Here is a 16,626-nt window from a genome sequence, read left to right as displayed (position 1 = left end):
TGTGCTTGTTGTATCTCGAGTCAGCTTAAATGCCGAAGTGTCTAGGAAACTAATGTTATTGTGTGTTGGATGTTTAAATTTAATAGACAGGTAATGATTGAAGATATTAGAGAATTACTCTTACTTCGTTTTTAAGAACCCCAATATCCCATATGACAACACAAAAGAGAAGACATTGTTACTATACGATTGCATCACCAATAAAAGGAGTTGGTGAGAATGATAAAGGAGCCTCTGAAAATCAAAAAGTAGCCCTCCGGCAAATCAAGAGGAGCCCACGAGAAAGGAATTTATTTTCACTCTTGAAAATACTCAATTTTAAGACTCAACTTCAGCTCAAGATTTATTTAAAAAGGGAAAGAGAAAGCTAGCTTAACATCCATCATTAGGAAAATATTTGAGTTTGTTATAAAGAATCCACTGGCAGAGCATTTGGAAATATGTAAAGTATGATCAAGCAGAGTCAGCATGGCTTCATGAAGGCGAAATCATGCTTGACAAAATATACAAGAAATTTGTTGAGGTAACAAGCAGGATAGATAAAAGGAAGCAGTGGATTTAATACATTTGGATCTTCAGAAGGCATTTGATAAAGTGTCACACAAATTGAAGGTACTTTTTTTTAGCATGGATACAGGACTGACTAACTAATAGAAGTCAGAGCTGGGATAAAGAGGGCATTGTCAGGATGGCAACCTGTAATTAACAAAGTGTCACTGGGATCAGCACTGGGGCCACAATTATTTATAATATGTACTGACTTGGATGAAGAATGTACTATAGTCAAGTTTTTGGACGATACAAAAAGATAGGTGGGAAAGCAAATGAAGATGCGAGTTTGCAGAGGGATACAGACAAGTTAAGCAAATGGGCAAAAATTTGACAGATAGAATATAATGTGGGTAAATGTGAGGTTATACACTTGCCAGGAAAAATAAAGGAGCTGAATATTATTTAAATGGAAAAAGACTGTAGAACGCTACAAATTCAGCAAATAATAGGGAAGGAAAATAGAATGTCCAATCTTTGTTTCAAAGAGAAGAGAGTATTAAAGGGGTGAGATTTTGCTAACACTATACAATTTCCTAATTCTTAAATGCCAATCTTTAAGCCATGCATTGAATTCTATGATCTAATTGACCCAACACCAATTTGCTTGTGGCTCAGGTACTAATCCAAAATAAACTTCCTGGTTCTACCCTATTTTAAATAAATTTAGTTTTGAGCTCCTCATATTTTCTAGCAGGATCTCTTTCAACACCCTACTTATTTTCACCTGTACCCAAGGTGAACATGACAAAAGGATCCTTCTCTTCCTGCTCCAAGTTCCTCTCCATCCCTGAAGTGATGCCCTTAAGCCTGGCAACGCAGCCTTTAGGACCCATGCTCTCTAGTCGAAAAAAGCAGTCAACTCCTAAACCAAACTGTCCTCTACTACAACTACATTCCTTCCAGCACCCATTCCTCCATGCCCACCCCTGATTTGAAAGGTCCTCTTCATCACAATGCTGTAATCAGTTTGATCCTTCTCCCTATAGTCCTGGTTCTCATTCACAAAATCTGAAAGAGCTCCGAACGTGTTAGATAACTGCAAAGGTTGAGGCTCTTTCATTGCTACATTCTGGATCCTTACACCTACTTTGCTTGTAGTCCCACCCTCCTGCCTCTAACAAATCTGGAACAAATCTGAAATACCTAACCCGAGGGTTGAGAGCGCCTTTTGGAACAAAATGCCTAGGAGATGATGTCCTAACCTCAGGTTCCAGCCTATCAGCTCCAAGCTGCAGATAATTACTGCAGATGTTGTTGCTGTGCATCAGAGGTATCAATCAGAACGTTCATACTAAACTTGCAACATCTGCCCAGAAACAAAACCAAAGTACCATAACAATCTACAGACCATGAATTCTGTTCTCCATTTTTCTTTCCAGTCCTCTACTCCTGCTGTCTTCCACCACTGGCCACTCCTTTTGCTTTTTGTTCTATGACACTTTTGATCTTTAATCTGTTTTGCCCATTAACCTTCCCTTAACCTCCCCTTCACTTCCACTTGCTCCTCCCCTTTTTATAAAATCCAGCACTTTTGCACCTCCCTCTTAGCTCCAAAGAAGAGTTATCTTAGACTTAAAGCATTAAATTTAATTTCTATGAAATGTTGCCAGACCTGGTGAGTTTCACCAGTAATTCATTTTTATGTCATCTGTCCTGCCATCTTTATTCTGTATTGATATTTTAAATTTAAATAAAAATCAACAATTATCTGTAGTTCTAGTGTTTAACTAATGATGCCACAAATTTATCATAATACTTAGATCTTCCTATAACTGGTTTAAACTACTGCTCGGTCTAGTTCGCTATATAGTTCATGCAGCAACTATATAGCAAACATGACAGCTTAACCATTGCTTGAAATGTATCCAGTTATTAGCTCCGTCAGCATGATAAACTGTACAAATTTTTGGCGCTCAATTTTTGTTTTACAAATGGAACTACCATTTTAAAAAAAATAATCAAAAACTTACTGGAGTACTAAGTCGTATGTCCAGACCATCGCCAAGTTTATTGATGATGGCAGAGTAACCTGATGTGAAGAGTGTATGATCACCTGCAAACTGGGCAAAAAACTCATTGTGGTCCCAGGAACGAGCAGACACCTGCAACAAAAATAGTGTTCGTTACAGACAGAAAAAGAAATGTGCTTTTATCTTTGAATTCTTTCCCCCCAGTTGGATAACCTTACAGAAGCATACCAGGGAAATTAAGTTAGTGGACTGTGTTTCAAACGAAGAACATCAGTCTTATAGTAACCATTGAGAAAAGGTATAAAACACTGACAGAAGAACATATAAAAAGTTAATTACCGTTGAAAATAAAGAACTTGAAGACAGAAAAATCACTGAATTCAGAAAATATGATACAGCTGCGCTGCAAACAAAAATGGCCAAGTAAAATATTCAATGAATAAAAGGTAGACCTTCAAGGCTAGCATAGTTAAATTACAAACCAGCATACTCCAAAGCTCTCAGGGTGACAAAAAGAAATATTTAAAGTTAAACCAAGAAAAGGTGCAGAATCCAGTAGAAAATCAGACAGACATTTTAATCGAGAATAGAGAACTATCAATGTGAGAAAAATATTTACAATGAAGTTGAGAAAAGACTAATGTTCTGATGAACAGTCACTGGATTCAAAATGCTAACTGCTCCTCTTTCTGCAGATGCTGCCAGACCCGAGTTTCTTCACCACTTACTGTTTATGTTTCAGAGTTCCAGCATCTGCAGCTCTTCATTTTCATCATATAAGAGAAAACACTGGATGAATTCACATACTTTTTGCATGTGGGTAAAACTAAGGGCTAGATAAAGAAGGAAATTTCAGGTAGAGGACATGACTGCAGCACTGAATGAGTGTTTTGCATTGGTTTTCACAAAATAAGATAAATTACTGTTAGAATAGAGGAATGGTTAGAGGTTATGGCACAGACCAAAGATATAAAAAGCTGCTGATAATCAAATTACCACTCAACATTATCAAGTCACCTGCCACAGGTGCAATACATTAGAGATTGCAAAGGGAAGTAATAATGGAGCCAGCAGAAACTGTGGTCACAATCTTTCAATCTTCTTTTGGATTTGGGAGTGGTGCTAGAGAATTGGGGGATTGCAAATGTTACACGCCTTTTAAAGGAATGGGGAAGATAAACTTGGTAACCTCAGGCCAGTCAGTAAAGAGGAAATTACTAGAGATCATTATCAAGAATTAAATTAATTTTCACTTTCAGAAGGATAGTGGACAGCCAGCACTAGTAGTAGTAGTTTATCAATACCTGATAAGATGTTGGATAATAATAATATTTGGAGAATAGTATAGTGCCCCTCACATGTACAACTACCACCCTAGAGATCAGTGCTTGGATCAGCTCACAGGCTGTTGCTTTATATTTTTGCAGAAAAACGACCCGGAGTTCAGCTTCAAAAATAACAGTTTGCAGTTTTGGGTAGGAAAAATGAGAAATTGTTTTCTTTCCCAAGGGGGTCAGCAACTCAAGATCATAGATTTAAAATGATCGACAAAACAACTACAGGGGAAACAAAAATAAATTCACACTGTACCAGAATGTCTCTTCATTAGTGAAAAAACCCCTTATAGTCCATGAGCTTATTATAGAAAACTTCATGAGCATAACATTGGTGGAAACAGAACTGAAGGGTAATCACATCTTACCCCTGGATATGCACTTCACCACTTGCCTCGTCAAGTCTGTCGCAGTGGCAGTGTGATTCCTTTAGTTAAATTTCACAACAGTCTGTCCCCTTATTTTTCTACCATCTTCTCCTCCTTTGACTATTTCACCTTCACCTCTCTCCCAAACGTGTACGCTTTGGACCTCCATTCACCTTGCAGTTTCTAGACTTATTAAATACTCAACCATATGCTCACCTCCACGTTCAACACACTAATCACCATTAAAACCATTACTTTCTCTTACCTGGCTACTACCCGAGAACAGCCTTTACGCCAAATCCAAGAAACACAGCCTGAAAGGAATATGGTGACTAACCAGTCTAGCAATTTACCAATCATGACAGGGTCATGGCATACTAGCAGATCTTTCATCTTCCATCTGCAAAAATGGTTAACTCTTCTAGAATCATCATCCTGGAATCAAAGCTTCTTTTCTCAACTCCAAGTCATTTTTTTAAAACCATTTCCCAGATTTTCCACACTCCCTTCTAACATGAAATGTGCAAGGAACTCATGGATTCCTTTGTCACCAACATTAAGATCACCTGGTTGGCTGTCTCTGCAATTTCCCTCTGTGCTGAAAGATTACATTACTTAAGTTGGCCTTTTGCAACCACCTTTCTGCATCTCATTTTGATTTAAAATTGCTTATTTCTAGACTGTGTCCATGTTTTTGTCTCAGGGAACCTTTCTCTCAGCATCGACTCCATCAAGCCCGTTCAGAGTCTTGCATGTTGCAATGAAATTGCCTCACCCTCCAGAGAATATAGGCCCAATTTACTCAGCCACTCACCATAGGACAATCCTCACATCCCAGGGACCAATTTAGAGAATCTTCCCTGTACTGCCACCAATAAAAGTATATCCTTACTTAATTATGGAGACCAAACTGCAATCAGTATTCCAGATATGGCCCACCAAAGCCCTATACAATTATGGCAAAACTTCTTCACTCCTCTATTCCAAACCCTTTGCAATAAAAGCCAACATGCCATTTACTTCAATTGCTTTCTGTACCTGTAGACTTAATTTGCGTGTTCTTTATACAGGCACACTAAATTGTTCAAGCATTAACATTTAGAAGTGTCACACCTTTCAAGAAAAATTCTTTGTTTTTATGATCAAAGTGAATAACTTCAGTTACCAATTATACTGTACTCCAACTACCATCTTGTTGTCAACTCAACTTACCTGCAGCCTGTATCCTCCTCAACCTACATTTTTGATCTGCTTTGAATCATCAGCAAACTTAGATACATTACTAACTCTTCATCCAAGTTATTCGCATAGATTGTAAATAGCCAAGGCCCAAAGCACGATCCTTATAGCACTCCACTACACAGTCTGAAAAGGGTCCACTTGTGCCTATACTTGCTCTTTAGTAATAATTATCTTAACTTATTCACTGTTTTGAGCCCTAGCTGTTTCTTCCATTGTAAAGACAAAAGATTGAATATCCATGCCACTTCCCCATGATAATTTCTCTTGTTCCTGCTTTTAAGAAATCAAAATTTATGTTAGGACTCTTCCTTTTGTATACTTGCAAAAGCCAATTTGTTTCATTTTTTTGAATAATTTACTCATTTATTTACCCCGTTTAATCAATTTTTGGAAACCCTTCAATGCTCCCAAAGCACTTCCAATTCTCAGTTCCAAAGAAAAGTCCCACTGGACTCGAAAATTGAACTGTTTTCTCTGCAGAATTAGCCAGAATGGTTTTTCTCCAACACAGTTTTTGTTGCTAATGAACCTGCCTCATTACAGAATCCCAAATCCAAAATGGGTTTTACTACAGTTCTACAATAGTTTGCTTCCAGAAACTATTCTGAAAAACATTCTATAAGCTCATTATCTAAACTACCCTTGCCATTTTATTTTCTTAGTTTATACAAAAACTAAAACCCCACAATTTTTTGATTGCTTTTGCTTTAAGCTCAAATAATTTGTTTAATATTTTGTATCATGCTATAACTACTTTTAGAAAATGTATAAACTACTCCCACCTGTGTTGTCTGCTTCTTGCCATTGCTAATTGCAACCCATATTGACTGAATGCATGAACTTCTGAGCCCAGTTCCTCTCTCCCTAATGTTATGTTATCATTTCCTGTCAGGGGTACCTCTTCTTTTGCCAAGGTCCAGCTTTCCAAAATACTGTGTAGCCTTGAACATTTCAACTCTTGGATCACCTCATAACCTCATTTTTATAATGGTGATAAAACCTACACCAGTTAGTCCCTTATTACTACTGAATTTGAGCTTTCCTGAAAAAACAAAATGACATGCTGTTGAGGATTTTCTTCCAGAAAAGTTTGGAGTTCTCAGGTCCAAGCACCCCTTTCTAATTCTATACCTGAAGACCCACAAAATACAAACTATTAGCCACTGAAAATACAAATCATAATTACTGATTTTTAGTAATAACTGCAAATGTTACACATCATTGATCACAATTTTCTATAGTATTCAGATGATTCATTAACTTTTTTTTTTACCTGCTGTAGGTTGCTACCACAAGCATATTCAAGATTACCAAGATGAAACTGCAGCACTTTGGCTTCTAGTTCACTGAACTGGACTCCAGATTCTTGAATAAAAGTTTGGTAGATCTCCTCAATCTTTTCTGCACACAGAACAAAAACTTGGCATGTTGATTTTTGCTTTCTTCAAGCCTTTTATTCAACAAATCATCTTGTTATTTCCCCACACAAACATACCTTCCCCTCTCCTTCCAATCAGAAGGAAAAGTTCACTCGGTTACACTCCAGTCTACTTCTCAATCACTCCTGCCTTCCAAGCCACCTTTCCACACAAATGCAAGAGAAACAACACCCGTTATTTCACCTCATCTCTCTTCATCCAAACATTCCTTTCAGACAAAACAGTGACTTATGTATAGTTATTTCAAGTTAATATATCCATTTTTGCTGCTCACAATGCAGTCTACTCTAAACTAGGGAGACCAGTTTGTTCAACTACTTGGCTAAGTGCTTCTGATTAATCTGCAAATATGACCCCAAGCTTCCAGTCACCTGCCATTTCAAAGTCTCCAGTTTGTCTATCTGCTGATCTTTCAGTCTTCGGCCTCCTGCTGAGCAAATGCAAGTATCAATGAACAGGACTTGACCTGATAGTTCTGAGAAGGCATACTAAACTTCAAACATGAAGTTAGTTTCTCTATCCACAGATGTTCTCTGAACTGTGTACTTACAGAATTTGTTATAATTTATTATCTCCAGCATCTGCTGCATTTTGTTTGTTTTTTGGAGTATCAAATTGGAATAACACAGTCAACCATCTCTCACTCATTCAAGATCAACCAATATTCACTAATGATTAATCCATGGCAAAGAACGAAAATTGGTATTCGTCCTACAAAAATACATCAGCGCCATACATGGAGTGCTGTTCAGTACCAGAGAGAACAAGTGAGCGAAGGGATAAGGCAGCGAGTGGGCTAGCTGGGAGAGTGGGGATGGCAGGGAGCAAGCATTCAAATGAGTAACAACATTCAAAGTGTTGTTATTCAACAATAACAGGATGGAGGCAGTTCAAAGAAGGTTCACTGGGATGATCGCTGGTATACAAGGATTGTTTTATGAGCAAAGGCCAAACAGTTTGGGACTCTACTCACTGGAGTTTAGGAGAGAGGTTGTCACTGAAACATATAGGATTTAAAGGGTAACAAGGTAAATGTTGAGAGGATTTCTCCCCTCATGGGAGAGTCTACGACCAGAAAGCATAGTCTCAGAATAAAGGGGTGCCAATTTAAGACTGAGATGAGGCGGAATTCATTCTCTCGGATGGTTCAGTGTCTTCGGACCTCCTGGCCACAGAGAGTGATGGGCGCAGAGTTGTTGCGTATGTTTAAGTCTGACAGAGATAGATTCTTGACCAGCAGGGGAATCAAGGATTACAGGGAAAGATCAGGAAAGTGGATGTGAGAAATGTCAGATCAGCTGTGATTCTACCGAATGATGGAGCAGGCTCGAGGGGCCAAGCAGACTACTCCTGTTCCTATTTCTATGGTCTCATGGCAAGACTTACGGTAGTTTTTTAATCTTTAAAAATTCTTACCCCATACATACTTGCTTTTCTCAAGCTTTGTGCAAGTACAAAACAGCAACATATCGAGAAGCACACTTTACTTTTATGGAAGCTAGTATAACCTTTTCATATCTGAACGTTATCTCATATTTCTAGGCTTCCCAGATAGATGTTGTAAGACAACATTTTGTAATATGGATGGAGATGGGGGCTAAAGGGAAGAATGTATAAATATTTTATGCATGTGCAACAGTAGCCATCCAAATTATGCCTTGTTAAAGTTCACCAATACTGTTAATCCATATTTGTGTTGTCTCCTTTAGAGCTTGGAACAGGATGTAACACAACAGATATACCTGGAAAGTTTTTGGACATGGTTGGGATGATGAGGTACGGAGAAGAAAGGTTAAGCATTCCACAGTATGGAGAAAAATCATATTTTTGGATGAATTGTACAACATTAAGGGTCAGGACACAAGCACTAGCTTCAGATGGCTAAGCTAAATTTATCATTTTAACAGCACAGCCACAAGAAAAACAAAGTGTCCTGTATTTAGTTATAGAGTCATTGAGTCACAGATCTGTACAACATGGAAACAGACCCTTCGGTCCAACTCGTCCATACCAACTAGATATCCTAAAATTAATCTAGTCCCATTTGCCAACAAATGCTTCATATTACTCTAAACCCTTCCTGTTCATGTATCCATCCAGATGCCTCTTAAATGTTGTTATTATACCAGCTCTATAACTTCTTCTGGCAGCTCATTCCATATATGCATCACCCTCTGCGTGAAGAAGTTGCCCCTTAGGTCTCTTTTAAATCTTTCCTCTCTCACCTTAAACCTGTGCCGTCTAGTTTTGGACTCCCCTACCATGGGAAAAGACCTTGGCTATTCATCCTATCCATGCCCCTCATGATTTAACAGACCTCTATAAGGTCACTCCAGCATTTGATATGCAGCTTTGATTTTCTGTGGAGCCGTCTATTTTTTCATCTTTTATCCAACAGAACATCTGAATATTCCAAACTTGCAAGTGTTTGTACAAATCCTGGTAGCAATACAGTCAGTCATAGAGATCAACAGGTCAACATACGACTCGGACACATTGGTGCAGACTCAATGGGCCAGTCAAAAACAAGCACTTAACTATTCCAATCCCAGCATGTCCAGCATTTGGCCAGAGCCTTGCCTTGACATTGTAAGTGCACATCTAAATACTTCCTCAATGTTTTGAGGGCTTCTGCCCCTACCTTTTTTTTTTCAGGCAGTGAGTTCAAGATTCCCACCACCCTCTGGGTGAAAAACAGTTTCCACACATCTCTAAATCTTCTGCCCTTACCTAACATCCTAACATAGGGGCGGCACGGTGGCAGTGGTTAGCACTGCTGCCTCACAGCGCCAGGGACCCGGGTTCGATTCCAGCCTCGGGCGACTGTCTGGAGTTTGCACATTCTCCCAGTGTCTGCGTGGGTTTCCTCCGGGTGCTCCGGTTTCCTCCCACAGTCCAAAGATGTGCAGGTTGGGTGGATTGGCCATGCTAAACTGCCTGTAGCGTTCAGGGAGGTGTAGATTAGGTGGGTTATAGGGGGATGGGTCTGGATGGGATGCTCTGAGATTCAGTGCGGACTTGTTGGGCCAAAAGCGCCCGTTTCCACACAGTAGGGATTCTGTGATTCTATGATCCATGGCCCCTGATCATTGATCCCTCCGAAGGGAAAGGTTTCTTCCTGTCTATGGCCCTCAATTTTACACATCTCAGTCATGTCAATCTTCTCTGCTCTATGAAAAACAATCCCAGTCTATCGAATGAGATAGCAAGAACTGCAGATGCTGGAGTCATAGATAACAAAGTGTGGAGCTGGAGGAACACAGCAGGACAGGCAGCATCTGAGGAACAGGAAAGCTGATGCTTCGGGTCGGGACTTTGTTATCCTAGTCTACTGAATCTCTCTTCATAACAAACTCGCCAGCACAGACAACATCCTGTTGAATCTCCTCTGCACCCTCTCCAGTGCTATCACATCCCTTCTATATTCCAGAATTGCGCATAGTTCACTAGCTGTAGTCTAACCACTTCTATTCAGATCTAGCATTACCTCACTGCTCTTAAATTCTATGTCTCAGCTAATAAGCAAGTCTCTCAGGTCTTCTTAACCACTGTCTATCCATCCTGCTACCTCAAAGGACAAGTGATAATGCACACCAAGGTTTCTCTTACTCTGTGCTTTCCAAGGTCCTACCATTCATCTATACGCCCTTGCCTACTTTTCCTGCCCAATAGATTACCTCACACTTATCTAGATTGAATTCCAGTTCCCAGTTATCAGCCCGATTATATTCTCCTGTAATCCAATAGTATCCTCCTCACTATTTACCACGTCACCAATTTTTGCATCAACCGCTAACATAATCATTGCCTCTCCTACATTTAAGTCTATATCACCTACATATAACACAAACAGCAAGGGCTCAACTTTGATTCCTGTCACAAAGACATTCCTGTCACAAAGACATTCCTTGATCATCACCCTCTGCTTCCTGCCAGTGAGCTAATTCTGGGTCCAATTACCCAAATTTCCTTGGATCCCATGGGCTCCTACCTTCACAATTAGTCAGGACCTTATCAAAAGCCTTGCTGAAGTCCAAGTGGAGTACGTCAATTGCCAATTCCTTGCTTTCTGCCTTGCCTCACTCATTCGGCCCTAGAAATTTATTGACTTAAATATTTGTTTACTTGCAAGCCCACCGGACTACTCAGAACCTCCTTGCTGTCTATTTTAATATCTTTAAAATATCACAGTCCTTCTCCCTTACTTCTATATCCACATCATCCTCCTCACTTGTGAACACCAACACAAAGCATACTTTTAGAAGAAAAACAAACTGGAGAAACTCAGAAGTCTGCTGCATCTGTGGGAAGACAGCAGAGTTAACGCTTCAGGTCCAGTGACCCTTCTTCAGAACTAGTAGTTAGTAGGAAAAGGTGGGAGATATGCGAAAGACCATGGTGGTGGTGGTGGTGGTGGTTTGGGCGTTGGGGTTTGTGGTTAGTGGTAGTGGTAAAGGCTATGGAAGATGATGATGTTCCTTTCTCTCCATGAATGCAGCCAGACCCGCTAAGTTTCTCCAGCAATTTCTGTCTTTGTTTCAGATTTCCAGCATACGCAGTTCTTGCATGTTAACATTTTAGTATTCATTCAGAAATGTAAACTACATCCTCCAGCTCCTTGCACAAATTACCACTGTGGCCCTTAATGGGCATTACTCTTTCTTTAATTATTCCTTTAGCCTTAAAAGTATTGTAAAATAGCTTATTTAGATATTAGATCTTTTGTGAATTCTAAACTAATGGAATACTTAGCATGGTGTCATGACTTTTACTCCCTACTTGTGTTGGAACCTTTCAAGGATTGAATCTACTGATTACTTGAGCTCTAAACAATATTCATGAAAGTTTATTCAAGACAACTCACCTCCAAGAGGCACATCTTGGAATTGTTTCTTGTCTTTTCTCCATTCTGCTACGACATCCAACATGGCATTGAAATGGAAGTCAATGCATTTGTCTATGGTGGGATCAACGACCCTTCCACCTTCTTCAATTAGATCACACCTATCCCCCAATTTGTGCATCTTACTTCCAAGCTGCAGTAGAAAACAATTTCAAAATAATTCAAAGCTTATACAAATTTTTCATATAGCAAAGTTAAATTTGGATTTCTGCTAGTAGCAACTTGTGAAAACAAAAATTCCACGATCGTGATGATCCAATAACTTAGGATGCTACTATTCTAAAGTGCTGTCCACAAGATTGCAAGCTATAGTCTCTGTAGTTTTAATAGTTTTGTAACCCCTCTGTTGCTGGAGGAATGGGAGTGAATAGGAAAATATATCAAAATATTAAGTGGCCTTCAGGGGTTGGTAGACATCAGTGAGGAACGGCAAATCAATATCTGAACTCATTCCTCTGTACATCTCCATAGGAATACATTTGCACAGCCTGAGAACACAATCTTTTCCCCAACAACCTTTTCAACATACACATTATGTGAATTTTGCTTAACAGTAATGTACAACGGATGGTATTCCATCATACTCTTGACTTGCGTATTGTAGCTGGTGGTCAGGCTTTGAAAGTTTAGAAACGAAACATGCATCTCTGAATTTCGAACCATGAACCTGCTCTTTTAGCCACAGTATTCATATAGTTAGCATAGTTCAGTTTCTAGTCAATGGTAACCCCCAGGTGTTGATACTGCAGGATTTAATGATGTTAATGCTATTGATTGTTAAGGGTGGATGCCTGGCAGTTGTGTGGCACTCAAGTTACTCACCACTTATCTACACAACTATGAATGTTGGGGTCTTGCTATATTAGTTTGCTTCAGTATCTGAGGAGATGCAGATCATTACACAGTGAACTTCCCCACCACTGACCTTAATATAGAGGGGAAAAGTCATTCACCAAACTGAAGACAATTGAGCCAATGACACTACGGACTTCCAAGAATAAAATTCGAATTTCTCTCCTTTTTCTATTAAAAAGGACCATGAATCAGCACTAAATTACTTTTGTTTGGAAAGACTAAAGAGAAAGTGGTTAGAGTAATCTAAATGAATATTGTTTCATTTACAAGCAGCAAGTAGATGTATACCGAAAAATTGCTAACTTAAGTCAGGCAACCAAAATGATAGGCCAAAAACAAAAGAAAAAAGTTGTACAATTAAAACAAATCACCAAGACACAAAAATAAAAAGCAATCTGTGAAATCATTATTCAAACAAGTCAATGATTGATGCTGTCATAATATTGCTATATAATACAGAAACCCACTTGCTCACACATTAGTGCTATAGGGTTGTTTATGCAGCCGTTAACAATTTGTGCTCCTTTTCCCACAGTCACACCAAGAGAGTGGTCATCCCAAACACGTCCACCAATCCGGTCTCTGGCTTCCAGCACCATTACCTAATGTAAAAATGCAACAAATCAGACAACACTTTTTGTTGTCACAAATATCAGTGATCATTTGTTAGAAATCTTCCCTCTGAAACCATACACAGGATGCATTCTAACACTTAAATCCAGTTTTAGTTGGTCAAGCAACTTAGTAGAGTGACAACAGCTGTGGACTAAAAGAAAATTAACTGGCCAATTCAAGTAAAAGTATAATATATGCTGGACAGTCTGGCCTTAAACATCTAGTCACCAAACAATAATTCAGGAGATGCACAAGCACCATTACCAGAAAGAGTTCTTCAAGGGAAGAATCTCAAATTCGATGTCCTCCCCAGAAATGGCAAACATGCTTGGAATTACAAGTGAGATTCCTTTAAACATTCACCAAGATGCTGACCTCTTAAATCAAAAGCTGGCATCTACGCAATATCTACAAGGTTACCTGCTGAAATAAAAAGTTGAACGCACTGAACAAAGTGTGCGCGCTAAGAGCCAGGATTAATCAAACAAGTACAGTAAAATTTGAGCCATCTGGCACATCACCAACCACAATGCTCCCACAATCGGAATATGTGATTTCTCTACCCTCCTCCTCCCTCAGCATTTCAGATGTGCTAGTATTAGCCTTTCCCATTGCATACCAAGTCAGATGAGTTTTATTAGATTATATTTTGGTATATTGACTTAAACACATAGCAAAGATAGCATACCTAATACTATTTGAAATGTATTATGTTTGTGGTTAATTAGAACTGTAAATAGAATACAAGGTAGATGGAGGATAAATTTGGCCAGGAAAGACATTATTATAGGTCTCAGCTCCAAAATCAATTTTTAGACTCTTTCCCCTAGCTCCCACGTCCAGGTCACCTGACCCACTCAAAAGGCAGCACACACCCAACTATATACATAATACTCCTTCCTCTTTATTTCAATAGGCCCTTTAAACTGTATATATTACATAATTATTATACATACATTGCAGCTAACATTATCTACATCAACAGGAATATTTACAAAAAATAATGGAAAAAGAAATTGACCCTTCCATAGGCTACATTGACATGATCAGTCTATCACAGTGATGGCAATTCCTAGAAGACCGTCTCATCTCAGGAACCTTTTCTAGTGTAGGCTCCCGGGCTTCAGGGAGCTCCTGTTGTTCTGCATACATGTCCCTCTCTGGCTATTGTTGCCCTCCGACACTACTGTTGTCTCCTCCCGGATTATGGCCAACTCTGGCTCAGAGACACACGACATGGTCAACACCACAGGTCCAATCCTGAACAGCTTGGTCTCTCCCCAATCACTGATGAGATGTGTCCAGCTGGTCCACGTGTCTCCTCCAGACCTGTTCATCCCTAGACTGCACCATATATGACAACATATATGAGACACTACCAGCACTGGGACCCGCTCTTTAATGGACATATAATTCCGGGCCAACACGGTCTCTCCTTTTTGGAATACCCTTGACCTTGAGGTCCCCACCCTTCTGGCCATCTGTCCTTCTTGATTTCACTATCACCTATCTGGTCTCTTCCAGCTGCAGTAATTCAAACAGTGTTCAACTGCCAGCTGAGAACCAAAAGAACATTAAGGACGCCAGCAAACACTGGGTCATCACGTGTGACATGTTCCTATACATGCTGAGGAATGTGTTCAATCACCATCCTAGCAAATTCTCCCCTTGTGAGACCTTTAAGGCCTGCCTCAAAGGTTTGAGCAAATCTCTCCATCTGGCCGTCTGTTGCAGGGTGACATGGATCTGATCGTACATGCACGACTCTGATTTTCCAGGAACTCCTCAAACTCATGCACCACAAACTATAGATCACTGTCACTCATTATTTGCTTGGGGTTCCCGAACCTGGAAAATATTTCATCTAGTCAGCCTACTGTTACTTCTACTGATACCAACGTCAAGACTGCCACCTCAGGGCACCCATGATCACTACAGTAACATGTCCCTGAACTGGTCCCATAAAAACCAACGTGAATCTGCTACCACATGATTAAGGCATGGGTGAAGGGGGTGACAATAGCAGCACCTTCTTACAAATGTGCAAAACTCACATTATCCCACTTTCTCCTCAATCTGGGAGTCTACCTTCAGCCACCCCAATCTTTTTGCTTCACCTCCCAATAAGCCTCCTCACATTCCGGGGTCCATTTCCACAGCCACTGTTTCCCCACAACAGAGGCGGGGGTTTTAACATGGATGCCAAATCAGACAAGTTTACCATAGTAATTTACAAGCCCCAAGGATGATCTCAGTTGAGATACATTCCCTGGTCTAGAAGTCTTCATGATAGCCTGCATCTTATTGGGTGCATCGTGTACTACCTCACCATTAATTAGAAGGCCCAGTTACTCTATGGAGTCTTTCAAAAAAAAAACACTATCATTTCTCCCTTTTTACTTGTAGGCCATAATGCTGCAACCTTTTTAGGATTTCTTCTAGGTCAAATGGATGAGGAAAACAGTGGTGTGACCTACGCAAGAGACATTTACCTTAAAAAAAACTGCTAGCTATTGCTGGGAAAAGAAAAACTGTAGCAGACCACTTAGCGCTTTGACCCCATTCAGCAATTAAATGAGGTCATGGCTGATCTGTGAACTAATCTGAACTCTGGTCTTTCCTCTACATCCCTTAACATTTTTGATTAAATCTAGGATTGATAAGTTAGGTTTAAAGTTATTTCAGAGATAGTAGGAACTGCAGATGCTGGAGAATCTGAGATAACAAAGGTGTAGAGCTGGATGAACACAGCAGGCCAAGCAGCATCAGAGGAGCAGGAAGGCTGATGTTTCGGGCCTAGACCCTTCTTCAGAAATGGGGGAGGGGAAGGGGATTCTGAAATAAATAGGGAGAGAGGGGGAGGCGGATAGAAGATGGATAGAGGAGAAGATAGGTGGAGAGGAGACAGACAGGTCAAAGAGGTGGGGATGGAGCCAGTAAAGGTGAATGTAGGTGGGGAGTTAGGGAGGGGATAGGTCAGTCCAGGGAGGATGGACAGGTCAAGGGGGCAGGATGAGGCTGGTAGGTAGGAGATGGGGGTGAGGCTTGAGGTGGGAGGAATGGTTAGGGAGGTGGGGACAAGCTGGGCTGGTTTGGGATGCAGTAGGGGGAGAATTTTGAAGCTTGTGAAGTCCACATTGATACCATTGGGCTGCAGGGTTCCCAAGCGGAATATGAGGTGCTGTTCCTGCAACCTTCGGGTGGCATCGTTGTGGCACTGCAGGAGGCCCAGGATGGACATGTCATCTGAGGAATGGGAGGGGGAGTTGAAATGGTTCGCAACTGGGAGGTGCAGTTGTTTCGTGCGAACCAACCGTAGGTGTTCTGCAAAACAGTCCCCAAGACTCC

General features: G+C 40.2%; 1 protein-coding gene across 2 annotated transcripts in view; it reads right to left on the bottom strand.

Annotated features, from left to right (window-relative positions):
* Positions 1 to 16,626, bottom strand: part of LOC109910684 (lysine-specific histone demethylase 1B) — a 59,271-nt gene that overhangs the window by 33,295 nt on the left and 9,350 nt on the right. For both annotated transcript variants that reach the window (XM_048606668.1, XM_020509914.2), the window contains exons 4-7: positions 13,131 to 13,265; positions 11,770 to 11,941; positions 6,740 to 6,867; positions 2,523 to 2,654 (exon numbers count right to left, since the gene is read on the bottom strand). In XM_048606668.1, the coding sequence (XP_048462625.1) occupies positions 2,523 to 2,654; positions 6,740 to 6,867; positions 11,770 to 11,941; positions 13,131 to 13,265 (567 nt within the window). The remainder of the gene's footprint in view (positions 1 to 2,522; positions 2,655 to 6,739; positions 6,868 to 11,769; positions 11,942 to 13,130; positions 13,266 to 16,626) is intronic.

Source organism: Rhincodon typus, chromosome 2 (genome assembly GCF_021869965.1).
Source record: "Rhincodon typus isolate 14 chromosome 2, sRhiTyp1.1, whole genome shotgun sequence".
Lineage (NCBI taxonomy): Eukaryota > Metazoa > Chordata > Chondrichthyes > Orectolobiformes > Rhincodontidae > Rhincodon > Rhincodon typus.
The sequence above is the reverse complement of the archived record's forward strand: the minus strand, read 5'-3'. Positions and strand labels throughout refer to the sequence as shown.